Source organism: Zonotrichia leucophrys, chromosome 5, assembly GCF_028769735.1.
Source record: "Zonotrichia leucophrys gambelii isolate GWCS_2022_RI chromosome 5, RI_Zleu_2.0, whole genome shotgun sequence".
NCBI lineage: Eukaryota > Metazoa > Chordata > Aves > Passeriformes > Passerellidae > Zonotrichia > Zonotrichia leucophrys.
Window position 1 is genome coordinate 16,265,245 of NC_088175.1, and position 23,851 is coordinate 16,289,095.

General features: G+C 41.3%; 1 protein-coding gene across 3 annotated transcripts in view; it reads right to left on the reverse strand.

The window, feature by feature from the left end:
* NRXN3 (neurexin 3) overlaps positions 1 to 23,851 on the reverse strand; it is a 964,874-nt gene that overhangs the window by 647,167 nt on the left and 293,856 nt on the right. For all 3 annotated transcript variants that reach the window (XM_064715475.1, XM_064715471.1, XM_064715470.1), the window contains 2 exons: positions 19,570 to 20,008; positions 14,206 to 14,589 (listed from right to left, as the gene is read on the reverse strand). In XM_064715475.1, coding sequence (XP_064571545.1) covers positions 14,206 to 14,589; positions 19,570 to 20,008 — 823 coding nt within the window. The remainder of the gene's footprint in view (positions 1 to 14,205; positions 14,590 to 19,569; positions 20,009 to 23,851) is intronic.

Below are 23,851 nucleotides of genomic sequence, written 5' to 3' on the forward strand. Positions count from 1 at the left end.
CTTCGACATGGCCATTTGTAGTCTCCCTTTATGTTTTGATTATTTTTTCAAGCAGCCCAAGTGCTTTGACTTAAATACAAAAATTAAAAGATAAAGTGAAAACAGTGAGGCATTTAAAAATGTCATGATAAATCATTTCTGTTTCTAATTACTTTAATCCTTCTTATTTTCCATAATTACTTTACCCAAAAAACTTGCAGGCTGTAAAATGACTCCCACCTCTCCTCCCCCCCCAAAATACCATCCTTTTGTTCAAAAAAGCTCTATTTCATTTCTTTTCTTGTCCCCTTTTCCTACATCTCAAGAAATCTTTTAGGATATTCTTAGTTCTTCTGCACCAAACAGGAATGTGAAATTTGATCAAACTGGAATCTGGCAGAAGGAATCTGGCAGGCTTAGGGGAATGGCATACAAGAATTTGAACAAGATACAGAACCATGATGTCACCTCAGTAAAAGGCAGGCAACAGCCTGAAACAGGAGTCAATCTCCACCCTGATGAATTCTGGACCATCTCCACCTCCTTCACCAAGGAGGCTAAAGGCAGCTCCTTCATACCATAATGGTGCTTCCAGCATCACACTGGGACCAGTGAAAAGTGAACCGCCAACTGTTACCTGTGCCTTACTTTATTCATACCCTCAGATGACCAATCCCATGTTTAAAACGTGAAGAAAAGATGGAATTATTAAAACTACAACTTTGAGGCAAGTACTTTGGATGCAGTGCTAAATCATACTCCAGTAATACTTGGCAGGGAAAGAAAGGTTAAAATTCATCATTAGTCAGTCCTCCAGGAGGACAGAACAATCAAATGCAAATGTAGAAAAAAGGAAATTTGCACAAATTGGGCATGAGAGCTAACCAGCAGAAATGGGGTAGCAGTGATTTGTGGGGCTTGCATCAAAAAATCAGACTGCAACAGAAAAAATCTTCACTGAAAAAATGGTAATAAAATGGTGGAAACCTGAACATTTGTGTGACTGGGTACTGAACTATTAGGCTTCCACTTCTAGGAACCAGAATCAGTACAATAAGATTCGTGCAGAGGTTCTAGATATTTTGAAATTCCTTAGTATGCCAAAAACCTTTCCTTTGATCTATTTTTTTCCTTTTTTGTCACAAAGATTCTCAACAGAGAGATTAAAAAAAAATTACAGAACTATAAAATATTTGAGACTACTTCTGCATTCTTGCTTCCTTCCCATTCTTTAGCAAACTCATGCTTTTTGCCAGTCACTTGCTCAGGGGGAGATCTTGTCCTGACGTGGCAGATGATACACACAGCACAATCTCCATTTTGTTCTGCTTGGTTCCAGCCTTGCTCTGCTCCCCAGGCTGGGTGCACTAAGCTGCCTCATGGGTCTCTCTCTTCAGCAGTTTCACACACAAAGGAAAGGAAATCAGAGCTAGAGAAGAAGAGTTCCTCCTTTCACCTTTCTACATTGTAGCTCTACCAAAGACCAGACAAGTCAGAAAGACTGACCTATTTCCTAATCTCTAATGCAAATACTTCTCCAAGAGATGACTAAGGTATATAAAGGAGAGGTACTCTATATATTTCTCATTCTAAGTACAAGCCCAGGGCTCCAAGAGCTGTCAATGTAACATGCTTTTCAACTGAGGGGCCGCATTGTTATTTTCCATTTTACTGATTTAATGAAAGGTAGTGGATAAAAAAAAAAAAATCACTGTTTAAAATACCATATTTTTTTCTTTCTCAGCAGTTTGAAATAGGGCCTGTGGGTATTGGGGCAGTCAGACTGAACTAATTCCGCATGACTCTGTTTGCATCCTAAACTCTGGTGCTTTGATACAACTTCCAACAGTAATCTCCTTCAACCTTCCCTGTCCTTTCACTCCCTTCAGCAGTACCACAACATGAAGAATTACAATTGCTCCTTGTTCAGAAATGGAAAAATTCTGTTGCTCACAAGAACACAAGATTAGTGTGGTAGGTAACCCAAAGGGCCCAGGCTGACCACAAGAGGACCTCACCCTAACAGGCAGAACTTCAGAAGTCAAAAACTGTACAATATAAAAAAATGGAAGCATCATGAGACCAACAGCACTTATTATGGAGCTGATTTTCTTGTACACCCTCTCTGCTACTGCATCCTTTTAGTGGGAGGAGTTTTGCCTCAATGTGATGGATATCTCCTAAGTTTTATCTTTTATCTATTACCAACTCACTGCCTATAATCATCACTGAGCAGAAAGTCGCTCTGAAACTCGTATTAGGATTTGATTCAGCAGGATGCAGTTTCCCTTTTCTGCACCTTATCTTCCAATTTTAACCTCTTGTTCTCGATTACCCAGGAAAAAAAAAAAGGATTCTAGGAAGAAATAAAAATGATTACTATTATCTTTCCTTTACACATTCTCAGATGCCTTAGCAGTGAGAGTGAGAAGGGTTTCCCTCTGGAGGGCCATGCCTTGGAGTCTGGTACCTAAAGGCAGTGGATTCACGAGGACCACCCTGTGGGCTGCTCTGTGAGATAGCTGCATTTGAGACAAGACAGACAAACCAAGCAGACTGGGGGCAGCCAATATACACCACCAAATAAGATCTTTCTATGCTTGTGGTGATGGCTGTGCTGCTGCATATCCTTTCCATATCACATAATAGCCTCATCCAATCAATCAAAGTGTCCAAGGGATGACTGCCTATCTCCACATGCAGAAAGAGTCAATTAAGGGAGCATCATGAATGCCAAGTCTTTGCTCTCCCCCTGAGATGAATAGAGGAAAAGAAATGAGACAGAAAATGCACTGTGCCAGTGCCTGCCTTTAAGCATGATGGCTTTGACTAGGCAAAGCAGGGAGATAGAGAAAGCTAATTTCACAGATAACATCTCCAAGGTCTATATAGTAATTTTAAATATTGGAAATAATTTTTCATGACAAATGAATCTACTTCATCCTGGCCTCTCCCATCAAGATATTCCCTTTAATTGTATGGACAATTGGTAGTCTCAGCAGAAACACAAACTGGTCTGATTGGAGGGTATGGAAAGGAAGTGGGGCATAAAGCCACAGGGACTGAGTTCAGCCACTAAGCTGTAAGAGACTCAAAGACAGAGGTAGTCTGAAGCAATTCTTGAATCCAGTGTCAACAGTTAGCCTCTGGACAAATCACAACAGATGTGGTGCATATTCATACTCAGTTCATTCTGGATCATGCAAGCGACATACTGTGAGACTTGACTAATAATGATTACTAACTCAAAACATTTGCCCATTTGGGGAGGTGCCACGGTGCTTTGCTGAGGCAGGCTGGCACCCCTAGAGGAAGGAGGGGAGCTTTTGGCTGTGTAATGCCTAATCTGCATAAGATGGAGAGGGTGAACTGTCTCTGCCTGGCAGCTGCAAACTAGGCTTTGAGGCTGACCAGAGGCAGACCTTGTGGAGACAGGATGGTGTCTTTCATCATGCCAAATTGCTCTCCCTCACACATCCCAACCCCTCCTCCAGGGGAGGGTCACATAGACACTTAGACCTATTGATGTCAGAGACAGCTCAGAAGGGAACATAAACCATCAAAAACCCTCAAAGCATCCCCAGACTCATTTCTGTGGCCTTCCACCAGAGGATTGTAACCTCCTCCTCCCAGAGGAGGTACCTGAGTATTCTCATGAAATCAGGGTGTCCTTTACTTTAACCCATTGGACTTTGTGTTTTGTTGGTGTCTTCCCCAATATCCTAACAGATCAAGATGGATCAAGATCATTATTTCAAAAAAAAAAAAGAATTTACAGATGGTGATAATGTATCTTTTTACTCTAATCCTTTCTTTCTCTTGCTTTCTTTTCCCTATTCATTTTCTTAAGTAATATTTTTATGCTTTCATGCTGGTATATTACTACAGATAATAATAACCAAAACTGCTACATGCATATTTTCAAGCACTGACCATTCAGTGTCCTTTCACTGTAATCCACCCAAGAGGGTCTATTAATAAGAACCTGTGTTATTCTTGCCTTTGTGGGGGAGAATCATAACACACCATTCACGTGTCTTGCAGGGAGTAACGCAGAAAAGATATAATGAAAAGGTAAAAATGTATTTTCCTTCCTTCATGATAAATTACCTCTTCATATGATCTAAGTTTTTAGTAAACCTGCCTACCCCTATGTTCTAGTTTTTGCTGGGGTAGAGCTAATTTTCTTCACAGTGAGTAGTGTGGAACTATGCTTTGGAATGGTACTGAAAACAGTCTTTACCACACATAGATGTTTTTGTTATTGCTGAGCAGGGCTTACACAGAGCCAAGACCTTTTCTGCTCTCTGTCCTGCCACACCAGTGAGGGGGCCGAGCGTGCACAAGAAGCCGGGAGGAGACACAGCCAGGACAGGTGGCCCCAACTGGCCAAAGGGACATTCCAGACCATGCATCATCATGCTCAGAACAGAAAGTGGGAGGAAGACAGATTTGGAGTGATGGCGCTTACCTTCTCAAGTCACTGTTACAGGTGATGGGGCCCTGCTCTCCTGGAGATGGCTGAACACCTGCCTGACATGGCAAGTGGTAAACACATTCCTTGTTCCACTTTGCCTGTATGCGCGGCTTTTGCTTTTCCTATTAAATTGCTTTTATCTCAACCCATGAGTCTGATTATCTCCCTGATCCTGCTGGTGGTGGAGTGAGTGGCTGCCTGGGGCTCGGTTGCTGGCTGGGGTTAAGCCATGACACTGTGATATTCAGGCAAAACTGACCTGCTGTGACAAGTTGTCTTTCAATCTGAGTTATCTGAACAACATTTTGTGCCTTGACTTATTTTGTGGCTTACATTAAGGAGAAACCATTGTTCTGAACTGTCATTTATAAACCACGAGAGAAACAAAAACATCACTATAATACTGGCCCTGTAGAAGAGGCTTATACTAATAAAAGTATCATGTTCTGTAAGCATTAATCAAATGTTCTTACCTACCCATCAACATCTCTTTTTGTTGTTGTTGTTCTAGTGTTCTTTACAAGAGTTGACAGTACACAAAATCATACAGCTTTGGGTAAGCATATTTCTTGAACTGGAAGGACCTTATGAAAGTTACACTCAGCAATAAAGAGCCAGAAGTAGAGAAGTTTAGAAGAAAACAGCAGAAATTATCTTCTTCTGTGCCAACAACTAACATATTCAGATGAGATGAAGAGCACCTGGAGTGTAACAAATTCACATGCAGCACGGAAGTCAATAGTGGCCTTAAATATCAAAAGCATACGATGATGGAATCAGGATGAAGAAACAGGAGGAACATATGGATTAAAAAATCATACCCGTAACATTATACGATACAGGAGAGACAATCAGTCGGTTTTTATACGGTCTCAGATTTTCCAGCTGCTCAACAGATGCTGTTGGAGATTGTCACATCAATGAGACTCTTCGAAGCTAAAGTTCAACTGCATAAAACCCATGAAATGGTCTTTTCACAAGCAGATGTAATCACCCTGACTGCAGAATTAACTGCACACTCTTCTGTACCATGGATACCACAAAGGCATTAGAGTGCAACAAATGCATTTACTGGTCCTGGAAAGCACATACGTTCAGAGTGGCTTTTGACTGAATGTATGTATCTATGGACAAAAAATTATAATGAGTGGTAAGGATCATAATGTAAATCCACAAAAGTGACAGACTTTTAAATTACTCCTTTACATTGTTTCTCCTCCCTTACAAGCCCACCTTGGCCCACCATCCTTATTGGAGTCAGCACAAGATCTAATGAGCATCTTGGGAATTGCTTGAATGTTAGCACAGAAGTATCCCATAGAAGATAAGAAAAGAATTACAAGATGGAGGATACATAAAAGCCTAATAAGCAGAATAATCCAGCACTTATGCAACAAACAGTTGCCTTCTGGTCAGTCAGTTTCTAAGCAGAGATACAAGGGAGCTAATCACATAAAGCCAGGTGTTTCTTGAGCAGGACTGTAAACAGCATCTTCCACAGTAGTAACTGTCTGGGCCAGCCACAAAGGAATCAGCCACAAAGTGTTACAAATGGATTGATGGCAAGTGAGAAAATAAACTTCTCACATAAAATGCTCTTAGGAAAGCCAACATTCTTCAGATCATGTTTAATGGAAATTTTACCATAAAATTAGTGAGAAACAAATTGAGATGGGTGTTGAAGGGATTGTATGGAATTTTTTTGCTAAGTTTAGATGGAATTTTTTTCTGCAGTTTGGCAACAATTTGGGAAACTACAATAGGGACCTTTCTGGTACTAGTAAGTCAGTGAACAGATGAGGTCTAGAACAGACCTATTTTCTAACATCCTACTTTATATAATGAAATCAAAAGAATTATTCTGATGTTTTTATTTTCTTAAGTCTTTGACTGCTCAAGATCAAACAAGAATTAAAATAATTAAAAACATTGCAGCAAAGACTTTTCTCCTAATGTGTCCATCTCTCCTGGGAACCATCAGTCCTATAGGAAAATCTATTCTCAGCAGTTATCTAGCATTTCACTGCATACTCAGAAGGTCTGGACAGTCCAAAAAGCATCAACACTTATGAGTTGCTTTAAACAAACCTTTTAAGATGTGATTATCATCAAACATCTTCACTAAAATTAAAAAGAAATCTAACCTGCTACCTGTGCTTGAGACAGCAAAGTCCACAGCACTTTTCCTGCATAGTAAATGGTTCTGTAGTATTTCTTATTACCAGTAATTTTACAACATCTCCCTTCATTGCATACATAATGGGAAGAAGTGTATTGTCATTAAACTGTTCTTAGTAAACACTGCTGCAAAGGTACTTGGCAGATAATGAAATGTGCAGCCCTATGCTCAACACCACCGTTGTTAACAGCAGATGTGCTGCTGCTCACAGAGAGTTTACCACAAAACACAGGACAAGGCTGCTTTGCTCAGGATGTTAGCTGTCCATCTGTGAGCCAAGAGAAACAAGCACTGGTTCCAGCCCCTGGGAGAAGAACCAGAATGGAATATTTCTGTCTTTCTGCAATAAACATCGAATGCAGCTCAGCAAAGGAGATGGCTGGAACAAGCCTTTTTTTCCCCCCTTTCCCTGGAAAGGACTCAGGTTGGGTCCAAATCTGAGCAAATACTTTCTCAGGTTTAAAATCTAAACCTCAATGTCCTTTATTTCACTCTTAAATGATCAAAGTCTCAAACCAGCCTGCCTTTTCCAGTATTATATAATTATTTTAAAAAAATCCAAGCAAACTGCAGTCAAATCATTTAAGTAGGAGAAAATGTTAAAAAGTGACTGATCAACAACATTCGATTCGTATTGGCCTAAAATTATCTGATTTTCAGTTGTTTTTGCTCAGTGTCCTTCCTGGGCTCTTGTCTTCTGCAGCCACTCTCACAATGTTTCAGTAGAAGGAAAGGGTGCAGAGAATTTTCAAGACCCATCAAACAGACCTCATGCATCCTTTCGAGCCCAAAGCATTTTCATTGTAGCTATAGAAAACAGCTAATTTGAACAGAACTCACATTCCCCTCCTCCTGCTTAGTTAATGCCAGGGCTTTGAGGTCCTTTTCAGAGAAGTCCAGGGTACTTTGAAATCCCAGCTAAGTAGTACATCATCCTTCATGAGCCAGATACCAGCTCCTACCTCTAACATCTTAAGTGCAATTAACAGGGAGCTGTAATGACCTGATGCAACTGAATTCAAACACTAACAAATTACAAGGCAAAGGGTAAAGACATGAAGTACTTAAAAGGACCCACCAAAGACCCTTCACAACTGCTGCACAAATCCACACTTCCCACCCTCCTGCATGCCTGCAACAGTCCTCCAGCCCTTGCTGACACGACCTGCAACTCACCCTAACTCTTCTTAGGCTCAGTTTGGACAGGCAGCTCACATGTAACAGAAGGAAGCATGGCATCCATCACATTGGAGGAATCTTTTTGTCAATTACCTCAAAGTTAGCCCAGCATCTGATGGTTAGAAAGCATTTGGGAAGCATTCCCATGGGATTTCAGATATTTTAGACCCTTTTTTTTTCAAACTGACCAGCAGAACAGCAGATCTGTTGAAATCAGGTACTCCAGAAGAGAGAGGCTGCACTGCAGACACTGTTCACTGGTACTCTACTCTTTTTAAAACTCTAGGATGCAAGAATGTTTCAGTACTACCAACAGTACAAGCACCTGTTGCAGTGTGATCTATTACCCTGTTTCAGCTATCCCAGCTCCTCCCTCAGATGTGCCAACAACCTGTCCCTTCCCCTCCCCTTTGCCAAGGGATGTCCATCAATCTTAACTCTCTAGCAAGGGCATCATCTGATCAGCAAAGTTCAAAAGATGCTTCTCAGCCCTGGGGACATTGGGCTATCCAGGTGTCACTTGTCCCCTGAGACTTCCGCCTTCCTACCTGGTTGGTGGCATGCCTATCCCTTCTCTCCCCCTTCCCCCAGGCTTAAAAGACCCAGCAACCATGCAGTCCTTGATTCTGTTGGAGCTGTTGCTGCATTCAGAGGTCTGTGTGCTAGGAATAAAACTCTGGATCAAAACTCTCCAGCAGGACCCATCTCCTTTTTCCTTCACCATCACCTAAAGCCTTTCCACCAGAGGTAAACCTGAGCTCCTACTTGCCTGGACTCGTCCCAAGCATCCAGCTGCAACATCCAGCTAGCCAAAGGTGTCTCTGAGGTGAAATCACCTCAGCTGCCACCCTTGGGCAAGCAGCAAGAGCCAGATGAGCCCAGGCACGTTCCATCTGGCAATATTGGAATTTATTCCAGTAAGCACAAAGGTTTGGGGTTTTTTTCCCTAATGCCCAGCACACCACAACCCAAAACTACCAAACTCAGTAAAAAGTCTCAGCATGCACTTGCAATTATAACTTTCATCATAAATCCACTTCACTGTGCCTGTGATTCATTTAAGAGCTATCCAAAACTAAATTAAGTTTAGGAGTCTTTCTGGCATGATTAAATCTTTCTCTTCACCATATTTAACAGCAGTGCAAGAGAGCTCAGGGAGCAGGGGAGGTGAGATCATTACCACATTGCAACGCAGTCAGAGCATCACTTGCAAGGGGAATTGTGTCCTGTCTATCAGCTTCTTCTCTTTTCCTTGCCTTTCTTTACTACATTTGCAACACAGTCACACTGAGTTAGACTGCTAAGTAGAGAACCTTTATGGAAAGGTGACAGAGGATGAGAAGCAAGGATTTAAGAAAATAGCAGTGTGTTACCTGGTCATCACAGTCTCTGGTGGAAAGTGAAATGGGGAGCATATCAAGATAACTGCCAGCATTTGCTGCTGCCTTTGCTCAGCCTCACAGCCTGGCACTGAGCCCTTAGGGCCCATGAAAGCACAATCTGGTCTTTTCCATGTCTTGCCCCATCTCTTCCATGAAATTTCAATAACCCAAGGAGAAACCACATTACTATAAGAAACTATGGCACTTTCAGACCACTAGCACCTTTGACTGCTTACATCACTGCCAATACCAAAATAATGACTAGATACTGGAATTGTAAGAATGAATTTGAGGCCTCGGCAGCAGTTTTCTGTTCTCTTCCCTGTCAAACTCCAGTTAGAGCAATGTTTATCTGCACAAAAGCACTGCCTTGAGCAGAGCCCTGTAACCAAAGTCTATGTTGCATCCAGTGTAACTGGCTGAATACACAGAGGTATTATTTCATTGACAGGAAAACCCCCACAGGCTTTATATAGAAGTGACATATTGAATACTATGTATTTGTATTGTTTCACCATGAATAAAAGGAACTCTGACTTCTTTTCTAGCTGACACAATTAATGTCCTTTTTAGTCCCTTTTAAATGTATAATGTCCTTCATATCACAAAGTACAAAATTTATGAGAAATACAGCATTATAAATGTAAAAATCCTATACCTGGAAAGTGGGAGGTAGACTTTACCATCAACAACAAATTAATTATCTGCTTCTCTTCCAAGAGTTGTACATATGTCCTTCCTATTTTTAGTACTTTCACTAATGTTAAGTATGTGCTTTGTGATAAAGACTGATTTTCCTGATAGTCACCACGCACAGGAGATTCTTTATTCTAGAATCTCCTGCCCCTTAACCCTTGATCATACATCTTGGGCTGCAGGAGTTACATTTCTCTTTTAGCAGGACAGAAGTGTAAGAAAACAGTGAGGGAAGGCAAACTGGAAAAGTTTGCCATCCCTCAGTTTGGGATGGCAAATTAATCACAGCAGCTGTCCCATATTAGAAGATCTAGCCTGCTCCTCCTTCTTCATTCCTACCCTTGTGCACCAGCCGAGCTGCCCCCCAGTCCTGTGGCAGCTCATCAGTCATTACACAGCAGTGGCACTGTGGCATGGCAGCATCCTTCACTTTGATTCCCTTCCCAGGCTCCATCTCAACCTTTCTCCTTCCAACAGTGTTAGAATCACAGACCAGATGTAATCAGGACTTCAAGTAATCCTTGGATGTCAGACCAGGAGAATGAAAAGCATCATTGGTAGCCTGCAATGCTTTTTGTTTACGGAGGCAAAATCAGTGGGCACTAAGGCAGCTGTCGATGTTAAGCATTTATATCAGAGCAGTATGAAGCTCCTACGTAACACCACATAAATATTCTGGACTCAAATGTACTTCAACTTGTACAAATTTTTTCACTTACCCAGTCTCAAATATTTATTCCCTGTGAGCTCCTTCTTACATTGCCAAGGAGCATCAGGGATTATAGTGCCATGTTTTGCCTGGCACTGGACTAAAGCAGTGGTTTAGTCCAGTGCATCTATTGTTTGTAGTTACAGACAAAATTAGTTTCTCAGGATTAGAATATTTGCATACATCTTTTTTACTGTCCTGAACTGTTTCATCACAATTTTGTTCACCTTAAATACACTCAGATTCTGAAATATATTTATTATGACCTCAAGTTCCTGTGCTAGACATTAATTCATAAATGTATCTCCCTAATTCAGACTGATGCACACCAGAGCACAGTCAAGTTACAGATCTCAGGCCTGACTTGATATTCATTTCTCCCAAATTAAAATGCTTACATGCCTTTAACCTACTGATTTATTTTCACTGACAATAAAAATAGTAAAAGCTAACAACATCGCTATATAAAGGTTCATGACATGAACCCTGTTCTTTATGTCACTGTTAGCTTTGGATTCTCTTCTGAGAGCCAGGCCTAGGAGATGGACATGAGACAGACTGCACAAAGCCCTGAATCACAGAGCTGGTCACTCCTAATACTAAATAGAGACCAAGGGCAAACACATGCAATTTTTGGGGGAACGATACATTTATGGTAATGCTTCCTTTTATCATGTTTGTATAAAACCTAATCACACAACAACTGGCAAAAACAATTCCAAGGCTAGGGCCGAGGAAACTTCTATCTGAAGTTTCCCAGAATTTTCAAATCCTATGTATTCAAAAGAGAGAACGGCTGAGCTGACATTGGCATAGCTGATGCCCATGAATCTTACATTTTCATCCAATCTTACATTTTCCCAGCATGGATGGCAGTGTTGATGCTTCAGCTGTTTTAAGGCCCACTGGCAATTAACTACTATTGCTGCTTAGGGCAGCATGCAATGAATTACTGGTGGTGAGCAGTTTTATAAAAAATCACGGATCTTGTACTTCAAAACCTAAAAATCCTATCCATATGTGGTGGTTTGACCAGGAAGAAGTGGGAATTCTGGGATGCTGTGGTCAAACCAATGGATGTTCGGAGTTTGATACTGACACCTGGTGTAGCCAGTGGGGTTTGGACACACCTCCGAGAATACACAGGGGTTAAAAAGCAGAGCTCTGGCCCTGGGAGGCTCTCTTGGGACGTCGAGGCGAAGAGGTCAGATCACCCTCCCCTGTCCAGCCGCTGCTGCTGGGCGGGGGAGGGGCTGCCATGCGGTAGGCCTGGGGCCTGGACAGAGATGGGGGGTGAGAAGGCCCTCGAGGATGGAAGGGTGGAAGAGCCCAGGGAGTCAGCCCTCGGGCAGCCATCGCCCCCCCAAGGAGGGAGAGAGGAGAGCCGGCGACACCGAATGTGATAGCAGCCGGCCCAGGAGGAGAAAGGGGGAGAAGGGTGCAGCCCGGCCGGCCGCAGCAGCAGCGCGTGTGGGAGTATCGTCGTTCTGAGACAGGCAGAGACTGAAATTTTTAACCCCTTTCTTTCATGACTGGGGCCTTGCAAGAATGCTGATCCTCCTCGGAGCTGACTAAGGGAGATAAGAGATAAGATGAAACAAGGACCTGGCCCGAAGGACGTAGAGAAGACTGGCTGAGTGAAGAGAGAGATGCTTGGAGTGGCCTTTTGGCTGGACTTTTCTTGTGGCCATGGACTCAGTTTGTTCCTGTGACACAGAGACTGCACTTAGGGGGAGGCAGTGCCTCAGAACCAGGAGGGTTCATCGTGGGGACCCCTCGGCCCCAGGGGGTTGGAAAAATATGGGGGGGACAGATGTCCCAAAGCAGAGACTGTGCCTTTTTGGAGTGAGACAAGGCATCCTTGAAAGACAACCCTAAAAGCAGCTCTGGTCCATGCACGGTGGTGAGAGCACTGGGCATGGAAGGAAGATGTCACAAGCGGCAAAAGGACTTTCCGGGCGGTGCCAAGTGACATTGGAAGCACAGAGGTTTCAGCGTGTTTCCAGGGGAAGCCTATGGAACAAGAAGGACTCCTCTCCTCTTCATGAACTGAAGTTTGAGTATACTAAAGTGTGGTGCCAGGCTGGGCAGTTGGTGATTTGGGAGAATGTATCGGATTGGGAAATTCAGGTAGTGGGGAGGAGGAAAGTGGTTTTTTTGTAAGGTTTTCCATTTTTTTTTCCTTTTCCTTATAGTTTTTCCCTATTTTCCTGTAGTTTAGGTAATAAAGTGTTCTTTATGTTTAAGCTGGAGCCTGTTTTGCTTATTCCTGGTCACATCTCACAGCAGACACCAGGGTGAGGGCATTTTCATGGGGGCACTGGCTCTGTGCCAGGCTCAAACCATGACATTTTTTGGTCAAACCACCACACCATATAGGAAGGATTTTGGTCATTGACAAAAAATTTCTGCAGTGAAGAAAATCCTCTGTAGAGTGAATAAATTCCAAACCTCAATTATGCCTAATATTTTATGCAATGTAGCTAAATTTCATGTTTTTCCTCATAACTGGCATGCTACTATGATTAATGTTTAAAAATGCACTAAATGGGAAAGGTGTTGCTCAAATATTTATAGCGCAAGTTCAAAAATATCTGAATTTTGAGTTCTAAGACACATGCTGTCACCATGGTGCCAAGTGAGGTGATATAAAGAAGGGACTGAAAGTCCTAAGACTGTTAATGGTTTACTGTTATTTCTTGGGTGTACTGTGAATGCAGTTTAGCCTGAATGCAATGCTAATGGCCAAATATTAACAGAAATATAAAAATAATATGTAAGAAAACACCTTCTTGGGAGTTGGGAGTGCTTTGGAACTGATCTGAGCCCCATCTTTTTCTGTAAAACCACTCATCTACTTCTTTCTGATGGTGCCAGCAACATTAAAAAGATAACAACAGTTAATGGAACCACCTATGTACTTGAGAAATACATAGTTCAAGTATCTTCCATTGGTAAATCCTTTGCATGTGATCTATAACACATAGAAAATGTGCCTGCCTACACGAGCATCACCTGGGCTTCATATCTCCAAATCGTCTTTAAATCACAATCTGTAAGAGTATCAACAAGATGCAGAGACTCTCCCATGAATCTCTTCCAGATTTGCCTTAACAGAGATGGACTTGGAGACACACTGCTTGTAACACTATCCCATTAGCTGACTTTACTCATAAACAGCCATCAAGGAAATTCTACTAGACAAAAAAACAGGAAGCCCAGATAGAACTGGGATTCATCTCATGCAGGAAAGAGCTACATAACTAGATTTCACACTTGGTACAGTTTCCAGTAATTTGTTTGAGACTTCTCATATGCAGTTGCATTTTCCACCTCAGGAGACAAACCATACTTAGCTAAAGAAACTCTGGAACCTGAAGACAGGATCTTCAGAAGGCTTAGGGAGGGAAGTGGCCAAGTAAGTTCATGAAATGAGGGTGGAAAAGACTGGAAGGAAACAAATCAGAGAAGAAAGTTTTTTGACTGTGGGGACTGGAACTTACCATTAGGAAGACCAACAAGGGCAGGGAATAGTGTTATGGAAACACTGGATTTTGTTCTTGTTGTCAGCTTTGTGTACCTGAAGTCAGAACACACAACTTACCTCGCTCGCATGTTCTACCCCAGTAGCCAGTGCCAGTGCAGTCACAAATGAAGCGGTTCCAGCCATCCTTGCAGACTGCATTGTTCTTGCAGGGGTAGCTGTCACACTGCTTGGTGCTGAGGCGGGAGCAGGAGGACTTGACCCCGGCGGCATTCTGCGCCTCTGCCAGCTGCCGGATGTTCTTGCTTCGGCCGTCAATGAACAAGTCTCGGATACAGCCCACGTAGCCATAGTTCAGCATTGCTGTCCAGAGCTCTGTGGGAAGGATGAGTCCTGCCCGGTTCTCTGGCAGCCCACCCAGGTACATGTCACCTTCCAGATCCAGGATCTCACTCTCCCCGCTAGCGGTGAATGGTGTGCGTCGGCTGTTCACTGATATGGTACCTAAAAGAGGAAGATAAGGAGACATCAACACTTTCAACTACAGACTCAGTTCAGTTCATTTTTTCCCAATAACTGAGTGAGGTTTAAAGTTCAGCACAGGAGAGTGAAGATTCTTTCCTACCCAAATGGCATTTTAACAGTGTCTTTCTCACAGCTCCCTCTCCTCCTGATCCACAGGTCCTAAGTACTTCTGTGCAGCAACTGTTCACGTGTCTATATCCAAATTGCATTAGAAAGTCAGAAGCATAATAATTCAACAGATAAATAAGAGCATTTAAAATTTGAGCATTATTCAATGGTATTCATCCAGCAAAGCAAAAACTTATTGAGAACACACAGGAGTTCGATGGCATAAAGACTGGAGAGAAAAAAGATATGCAAAATACCCCACTATACAGCTCTTTCAGAAAACACTTCACCAATCCCTCCAAACCTGGACCAACATAGACACGTTTGTAAATGACATGGAGAGAATGGCTGATGCATTGGAGGAAGCACTGGGTTACCATTTAGAGAAACCATTGCAAGGTGGAGCACAGGACTGATAACAATGTTTGCTGTAAATCAAAACCAATAAATACAAAGTCCTACAAGACCTGAATCACAAAAGTCTCACACATAAGTAGAGGCTAATGACCAGCTGGCTAAGGAGCAACTCTGCAGAAAAGGACTGGGAGATATGGCAGACAAACAGAAGCTTGAACAAGAATTAGCACTGTGAACTCGTAGTGGCAAGAGACACAAGCTCCAGTAGGGTGTCCTGGTTCCAGCCAGAACAGAGGGAATTCTTTGCAGTAGCTGGGAGCGGCATGGCCAGGGTAAGCAAGAGAGCAATGTGATTTGCAGAGTCTCAACAGGACCACTGAATGGGAGAGTACCTTTCCTAAGTCACAACATAAGGGAATCTCCAACTCCACAGAAAATGGTCAAACACAGAAAGAGAACCTCAGAGAGGTTTACCAGACAGAAGGCATTCAAAGCTCAACTGTACACGATCCTGAAGAAAGTCTAAACTGAAATAGAAATCTCCAGAAGTTTGTCACAAAATAAAATATTGTATCGCTTTACAAAGAAAGTTTTCTAGTTTCCATTTTATACAGGAAAATTGAGAGAGACAAACTTATATGTGAACAACAGTTATTATTAAAACTGTGATAATTTCCATATGTTCCAAATCAAATGTGGGCATACTGCATTGAGGGCATTCTCATATATTTCAAGAAATTGCCCCAGCACATAAAATAATCAGAACATATAATACAGAAATATAATCAGAATATTTAAAACAGGTACAGAAAAGCAAAGTGACTTGTTTAAGGTCGGACAGTGCATCCAAAGAAAAACAGGGAACATAATGCACATCTCTCACATTCCAGAACAGTGTACTCTTCTGAAGAGCATTCAGCAGTTTCTGTGATAGGGATATCTGCCCACCAGACACTCATCTAAAAATCAGCAATTCGCTCTCCCTAGCTATAAATCATCACATTGAATTGCCTTGTCATTAAGACAGTCTGTCTTCAGAGACACTATCCAAGCTTTAAGATTAATTCCACATCATTGGATTTTTATCAGACACCCCTACAATAAGGAAGGAGAGTTAATAGAGTTAACTCTATTGTCTCTGTAAGAAAGTACAGTTATGTACATACACCTTTTCTTCAGTTGTAAGAGGTATCTTCTTAGAGAAGTGCATATGTGACACAGACACAAGATATTCCATCTGTGTGATTTTCCACAATAATTGAGGAATAATATTGGAGGCAGCAGAGTGTCAGAAGCAACAGAGGCATTACAAATTAAAGGCTCAAAGAGAACCACAGTTATTTGATGAATCATTTTGTATCAACAAGCTGGAGCACCACAGGCATTTTCTCTTTTATAAAATAAGGAAAGAGAAAATGTGACAATACACATACTGTCACACAAGAGACATGGAGCCATGGGAACACAACTCTCTTTCCATAATCTCCACTGCTATTTGTCAAAAGCAGCCTGTAGAGTACATATCACTCTAAAGCTTAGAGCCAAAACACCAGAGGGCTGAGCTCTAGACAGATGCTACTGTGGAGAGAACGAACAAAAATCCCACAAAGATAAAGAAACCCCCAAAGGACAAGAAATAATGGATAATATGGCATGCAAAACCTGGAGAAAGATGGTGAACAAGAAATAGGCTAGACAGCAATCTAAATTTCTGAGTGTTTTGTACCCTGCAATAACTCCTGCAAGGAGATGGCAGTAGTTTGGATGAACAGTGTGTTTAAGATCAAGCTGCTGAGATGGAGAAATCCTGTATTGATCCTAGAAAGGAAGACTTCCATAAGCTGACATCTTTTTTTTCCCCCCCTCTAGAATCCCCTGTTTTTAACTCTGCTTGGAGTAGATCCAAGTCCATCTTGAGAAATCAGAAGCATCTAAGCATCTCCTCTTCAGTGCCGTCTCCTCTTGGTGCTGGACTGAAGAACAGATCAAAACACTCCCTGAGGGCAGAACAGGCACACCAAACAGTGCACTGACACAACTGTAAACCAAACCATCTAGTAAGATTTTTAGTGCCGACTCAGGTGGCAAGTCATGTATGTCTTGTAGCTGATGACTACCTACAAACATCATCCTGCATAAAATGCTCACTGTTCCCCAGCTAGAAACTGTGACACGTTTTGTGAACCTGCTGGGGGCTTTCTGAAAGGACAGAAAGGTTACAGGAACTTTAAGAAAGGACAGAAAGGTTAGGTGTCCATGTCCATGCTGCCAGCTTCTGTCAGAGTACAAAGATAAAACCAGGTTTTGCTGCTCTGGCAGACAACACAGACCAAAGTATACACAAGGCCTAAGGGGACTAGAGATGCCAGAGGTTATCTGAGCATGACTGCCAAGCTTCCCTGCTTTAGTGCACTGTAATAGTGAAAATTTGGATTTTTAAGCTATTTTAGATCAGCAGAACCTGAAGTTTTGGACTGTTATAGAAATGGGAATAAAACAGAGAGAGATGACCCCTAACATAGGCCTTGCTGCTTTAGTAATGAGAATCAGAAGTTTCAAGTTACTCACTCATTAAACTCAAAAGGGTGTTTTTAGCCCCGCTTAAATAAATTAATTTTTCAGTTTCCAAATTGTAATCATCTATACAGAGAGGAGAAAATCTTCAGGGTGTAACCATTATCCGGTCCACATGTGGAAGAAAATCCAAGGACTTAACAAGAAGAGCTCTTGAACTCCTTTCTCACACTTATCCAAAGTGTCCTTGGATAATAGTGACTGAAAGTATGTGAAGAAATGTGAAGAAAATAATGCCAGTACCCTGGCATTTCTCAGGACACAAGACGTTGGTCATTGGGATCATTAATTAAGTACTCATTGTGAACAGAGAACACAACAAAATAAAAAGAAAAAACAAAAGGAAAAAAAAGAACAAGACATCATACAAACACATTTTTTCTTGTTGAGAGAACTGTTTCAAAATCTGTTACCTCTAATCAGTGTCCAGAATATCATAAACCTCCCTGCCAAGGGAAAACAAGTCAACCCTACAGTGTCATCCATCAAGTAGCAATGTGTCTGCCACACCCTCCCATGAATGTGTCCAAATTAACATGTGTCCTTCTTGGTAGGGCTTTGCAAACATTCTTTGCACAGAGCCTCTGTCATTTCTGTCTCTTCTCCCTCTGCAGCTGCTTCTTCAGGGATGACACAGTTCCCAAGGGAGCAAGCAAAACTGAAGTCAGTATGAAACACAGCTAATTGAGTTTACCCCTGGAAGTTAATTAAATTTTAGCAATTCTAAAGAAATCAAAGCTCCATTTATTTATTTATGGCTTCCTTTGTAAAATGCTCCTATCGATGTCTTTAGGAGATAGCAGCATAGAACCACACATATTAAGTCCAAGCAGAGCACCATGCCAAATACAAAGAAACTACTCACATCATCAAAGGAAAAAATAGCTTCAGGCAAAAACCTGTTCAAACAGCTAGGCCTTGCATGGTATCTCAAAGTCAGCTCTTCTAAAAACTCAAGGGAAGCAAATTCTAGCACTGCATTCCCTATACTGATGGTGTTCAGCAACTGGAAACATAAAATTAGGGACCTAAAACTATCATCTGGAGATCACCAGACAAATCCCAAATCCACTGGCAAATGTAAGCAAAATTCCTTTTGAAGTGAAGGCTTTGAGATACCAACTGCTCAGAAAAAATTGAAGTACAATTGTTATTCTCTAGATGAAGCTACAGTAACTGAGCTTTTTTTTCCTCCACAATTTCAGAGTAGATCATGAAAATGTTAGCTTGATATTCAGCACTGGAAACAATAAAAATATCTCTTGGCAATTGCATGGTAAATGTATTTTTAGAATACTAAACCCCATATTTGAAAATGAGAAGCTGTGAAGAAAGAAAGAAACATCCACTGAATGCTGCCTCAGATTTTAAGATTAGAATCTGTCATTCAAAAGAGTAATGAAACCTAGCTTAAAACTACAGGATACTAAGGGAAACAGAACAGGATGAAAATGTTCATCTGTTGCCATAATTTTGTTACTGATTGTGCCCATTACTCTTATTTTTCTCTTAACAAGATCTCAAATGCTGAATCCCAAGGTAGATCAGGAAGAAGTTCTCAAACTGAGAACAATGGTACTGAAGGACCTTAAACCTTACCATGGCCCACAAAGAAATCATCACCCTAACTACGCATGCAATTGCGAATATATGTCCAGAATATCTGAGGATTGTAAATAAAATATTAATTGATAACCTCTGTGATGTGCTATTCAAAATTCTCCCTACACATTTAATGAAAACATTTAACAAAAACCATTCACATCTTTGCCTTGCTGGATAAATACCACTGGAATAACACTATGCTCTCTTAAGGAGGTGACTCATATTTAACAGGTTTTGAATGTTCTGAGAATTAATACATAGCCCAAGGTCTGAATCTGAAATATGAATCTATTTAAGAAAAAGTTATAACTCTACCCGATCTTCCATCTCGTTGAATATCCACATGATACCATTCTCCATCATTGGCTTTCTTCTGGGTGGCCTTGACTTTAATGGTCCCAGAGCCCATGTCCAGCAGCAAGTAGAGGTTTCCATCTAGAAGCTCAACTGCAAAAAAGTCTACCTTTGTATTTTTTTGGCTTCTTGTATCTTTCCTCTCCTGAGGCTTGCCATGGGTGAAAAGGATCAGTCCATTGGGTTCAGTGGTTCGGAAATCAAATGAGATGGAGCCCATCCTCTTGGTATTCCATTTAGGCAGACTAATATAGGCCTCAGGTGTCTCGAAGCTGATGGGGTCCAGTGTAGCCACATTTTCACATATGAATTTCACTTCTCCATAGATCTTCATCTTAGTATCACCAATCCGTGCCAAGCGAGACAGCTCCAGACGAATGTCATTATTCTTATAAACAACCTGCCAGACACAAGGAAAAGTATCATACATCAATCCTGCATACAATACAAACACCCCAATTACTTTCAGCCATGGGAGATAAACTTTTCCCAAAAGGCAGTGGGGAGAGGAAAGGAGAGAGTGCAAGAATCTGACATCCTGACAGAGGGAGCAAGTTGAACCAGAAGAGTGTATAGAAATGATAGCAACGGGTACTTTGCAACGACTTTAGATCAGATAAGCAGTCAGAAGACAATATTTAACTGAAGGGCAGTGAGAACAATTAACTCTACTACAGGCCCGCTTGGCTGTAAAAGCTTCTGTACATAAAATGCAGTGTGTGTTTGGTATCATGCTGTTATATTTGCATAAATCCCATACAAAATACGTAACAAAGTATAACTTCCATGTCCATCTCTACTAGCTACAGCAGGGAACTCAGTACCACTGTCATTTCTCTATTATTCCTATAGCCTTCTTAACTACCAGGAGAGAGATGCAAAAGAATTTCAGCAAGTTGCTGTGAACTGTTAGTGACTGCCCTGTGGGTCCTGAAAAAAAAAAGATAACAAAGACTTAAAATTTCTCTGAGCAAGAAATTTTAGATCACTACTGACACAAGCTTGCCATGGTAATATCTCTACAACTTGCCCTTACTTCCAAGAAACCAACAATTTTTTGTGCTAACACATAAAAACCTGTACGTTTTCAGCGCCTGGACTTTCACATTCTCTGAGTTAAGGACCAGAACTCTGGGGTCTATTCCTGCTACATGGATTGAAATTAGCCAAGAGAAGAGTCTCAAAACAGACAAGCACTCCTGAGCATGCCTCGCTTACTCAGGAGTCCAGACCTCCTACTCTCCTCTTTCTCTCAGGTTCAGAATGAATTCCTGGAAAGCAAACTCTTCTCTGGCCCATGTCATCCTCACATAGGCAGGAGCTGGAGAAGGCACAAAATTGAAACACTTGTAAACTGTACTTCCTCTCAATCACCTTCCACACTTGCTAAATGCAGAGCTGGCATGTACAGCAAGTAAAACTGCTTCTGCTACTAGCACAATTTTTATTGAATTCTTGTTCAGTGATACTACTGAAGACTAATTTCTTCTAAAGAGTTATTATTCTAAAATACTTTGTGTCTGTCACATATAGCATTTATATATACATATTTGATTTCTGCTTTCAAAATCTTACCAGGATGAGTTGTCAGCAGTTTGTTACCGAAATAGAAGGGAAAGGAGATATTCATTGTTACTTCTTCTACTATTAGGACAGGAAAGTCAGAGAAATGCGTATGCAGTAAATATTAAAAGGCAAATGAGAGAAAGAATGAGGGATAAGCTTATAAATTAGGTCACTTCTAGATTAAAAAAAATAAATTAAATCATGATTCGATACATTCATAGCTGGCAAAAATTCCAGCATTCTCTAAGCATTAAAGGAGAATTTCCCAAGTGCAGTCAGATTTTCCTGTTGCAAAAGCAAAACACTGAGTGAAAGGCGAAGCCAGCTGTTAAATCCCATTTGGAGAAATGGCACAAAGCTCTAGATCTTCCCAGCAGAGGACAGTATTGACCCACAGTAACTGGGTCCAATTCCTAATAATGTGCTCTGCCCTCACACAGGCATCAGAAACATCAAGGCTATTAATATCTGCAACAGGGATAAAATTCATTTTCAATTTATGGGACTGTAGTAGTTTTATTCTACAGATTAATCATGTCAAATGCTCTCATTAGAGAGACCATACACCTCCTTCCACTGACACAGCAAGGGGGTGCATTAGAGCCTCCTCTCTTCCCAGACAATGAGGTGCAGCTCAGTCAGACTTTAGTTCCGAGCACTGCATGAAGTCCTGTCTCTGCTTCTCAAGGAGAAAGAGGAAATAAATAGACCAACTAAAAGGATGGAACAGGATGCTTTATGAGGATAGGTTGAAAAGGCCAAGCTCATATTTGGAGAGGACTGAGAAAAATATGATTGAAGTTTACAGAAGATGGAGAAGGTTAATGTGGAACTGCTCTTTGCCAAACCCAGTAATAACAGAGTTAGAGGCACTTGCTGAAACTTGTATGAAATCAGCATAAAATGGATTTTTAGAAGTATTTATTTACACAGAGGGTAGTGAACTTCTGGTACTTGCTGCCAGGGGAGGTCATGGAAGTAGGGTACAACAGAAGACACAAAAAGAACCAGAAGTAACAATGGACAGCAAGTCCACAAACTGATACTGAAGGAAAAAGGAAGGAGTGCATCTTCTAGCAATTGTAAACCAACAACAATGGGTGGTGCAGGAACGTCAGGGAATGCACCACTGACAGTAACCATAGTCCTGTGCTCTACCTAAACACCACCTGCACCCTCCACTATTGAAGACACCATCCAGGGTGCATGGATTGACCATTCTCCAGGCCCATGAGGGCTTACAATTCTGGTGCACCGTTGCATTTTGGTTCCCCCACAGCATGGAGCTGCTTTGGTGGGCAAGAGAATGCCAGGCCTGAACGAGCTGTGGCTTTAATGATTCTAAGGAAGGAGAATTGCCCTTATAAGATACCACTAACAACTGGTCAAACCAACACTCCTCTAAACTGCATCTTGACCCAGTCTTCCCATACATGAGAGGAGCAGACACTGATTGATGGGTGGTGCTGGGTTGTATCTAGCCATGACTCTGAGCTGTTTTCAGCAATCTCTGTGGGTTGCTGGTAGGGGGAATGTCATATGCACACAAGCAGCTCCCACACATAGCTGAGCCACGTGCAAGTTACTGTATGTGTATATAGTCCCTCTTTGATGTATTTGATACTTGAGTAATAGGTCTCATCTTTTCCGGGGAAATGCAGAAGGTTTGCCTCTGAGTTTATCTGAGGTGTGATGCTGACTGCTTTGTGTTTCATTAATCATACAAGTACCACAGCTGGAGAATCCTTGTAACAGAATGCTTTCAAAAGAACCAGAAAAAAATTACATAAAGTTAGTTGTAATCAAAAAAGTGACTAACAATGAAGAATCTGTGGCCAAGGATAAAGAGACTAAGAAAGCAAGTAAAAAGGAAGACCTGGGGAGGAGATGAGGAAGGCTGCTGAATAGACACAAGAGCTCTGAATTCAGTCTTTACAAATAAACATATCCACCCCAATCTGAATCTCTGTTAGTCAAAAGAGGCTCTAAATTATTTTCTTTTAAAAAAAACCCAGAACAAAATACCTAGCTTGAGAAATCTAATAAAAGCACCTTTATGGAAGAAGTGCAAGTGTTTCCATAGGTGACTTGAAACATTATTGACAGACATATTTGGACATCAACATCATGATGTATAATCAAATGCACCAGAACTCTCATAACAATAAAAGAATAGAAATAATGGTTGGGTGTAAAATCAATGTGAATCCTTGGCAGGAATGGAGAAATGCTACAGCAGCTTCTGATAATAACAGTTCAATTGTCAAACCAAAGGTTCAAGATTAAGGAGGGAATAAAATTAAATGACTGGTATGCATGTCCCATAGTGGAGAACATTCAAATTCAGTCTGTTTAATAGGCAGAGGTTAAAATGTGATTTGATTGCAATCTACAAGTACCTGTGCAGAAAATGGAATTTGGCAAGAGAGGGGTCTTCAATGCATGTGACAAAGGGACAATGAAATCTGGGGGCTAGACATTGAAGTTAGAGAAATTCACATTTTAAAATATTATGACTCATTTTTACATGAGAGTAATTTGCTACTGAAATAATTTACTACAGGTTATAGTGTGTCCTCTGCTGCTGGCAAATTTTAAATTAAAATACTATCTTGTTTTCTCTAAAAGACATAGTGAGACAGGAATTAATTATACAGCAAATCAGCCTAGATTATCA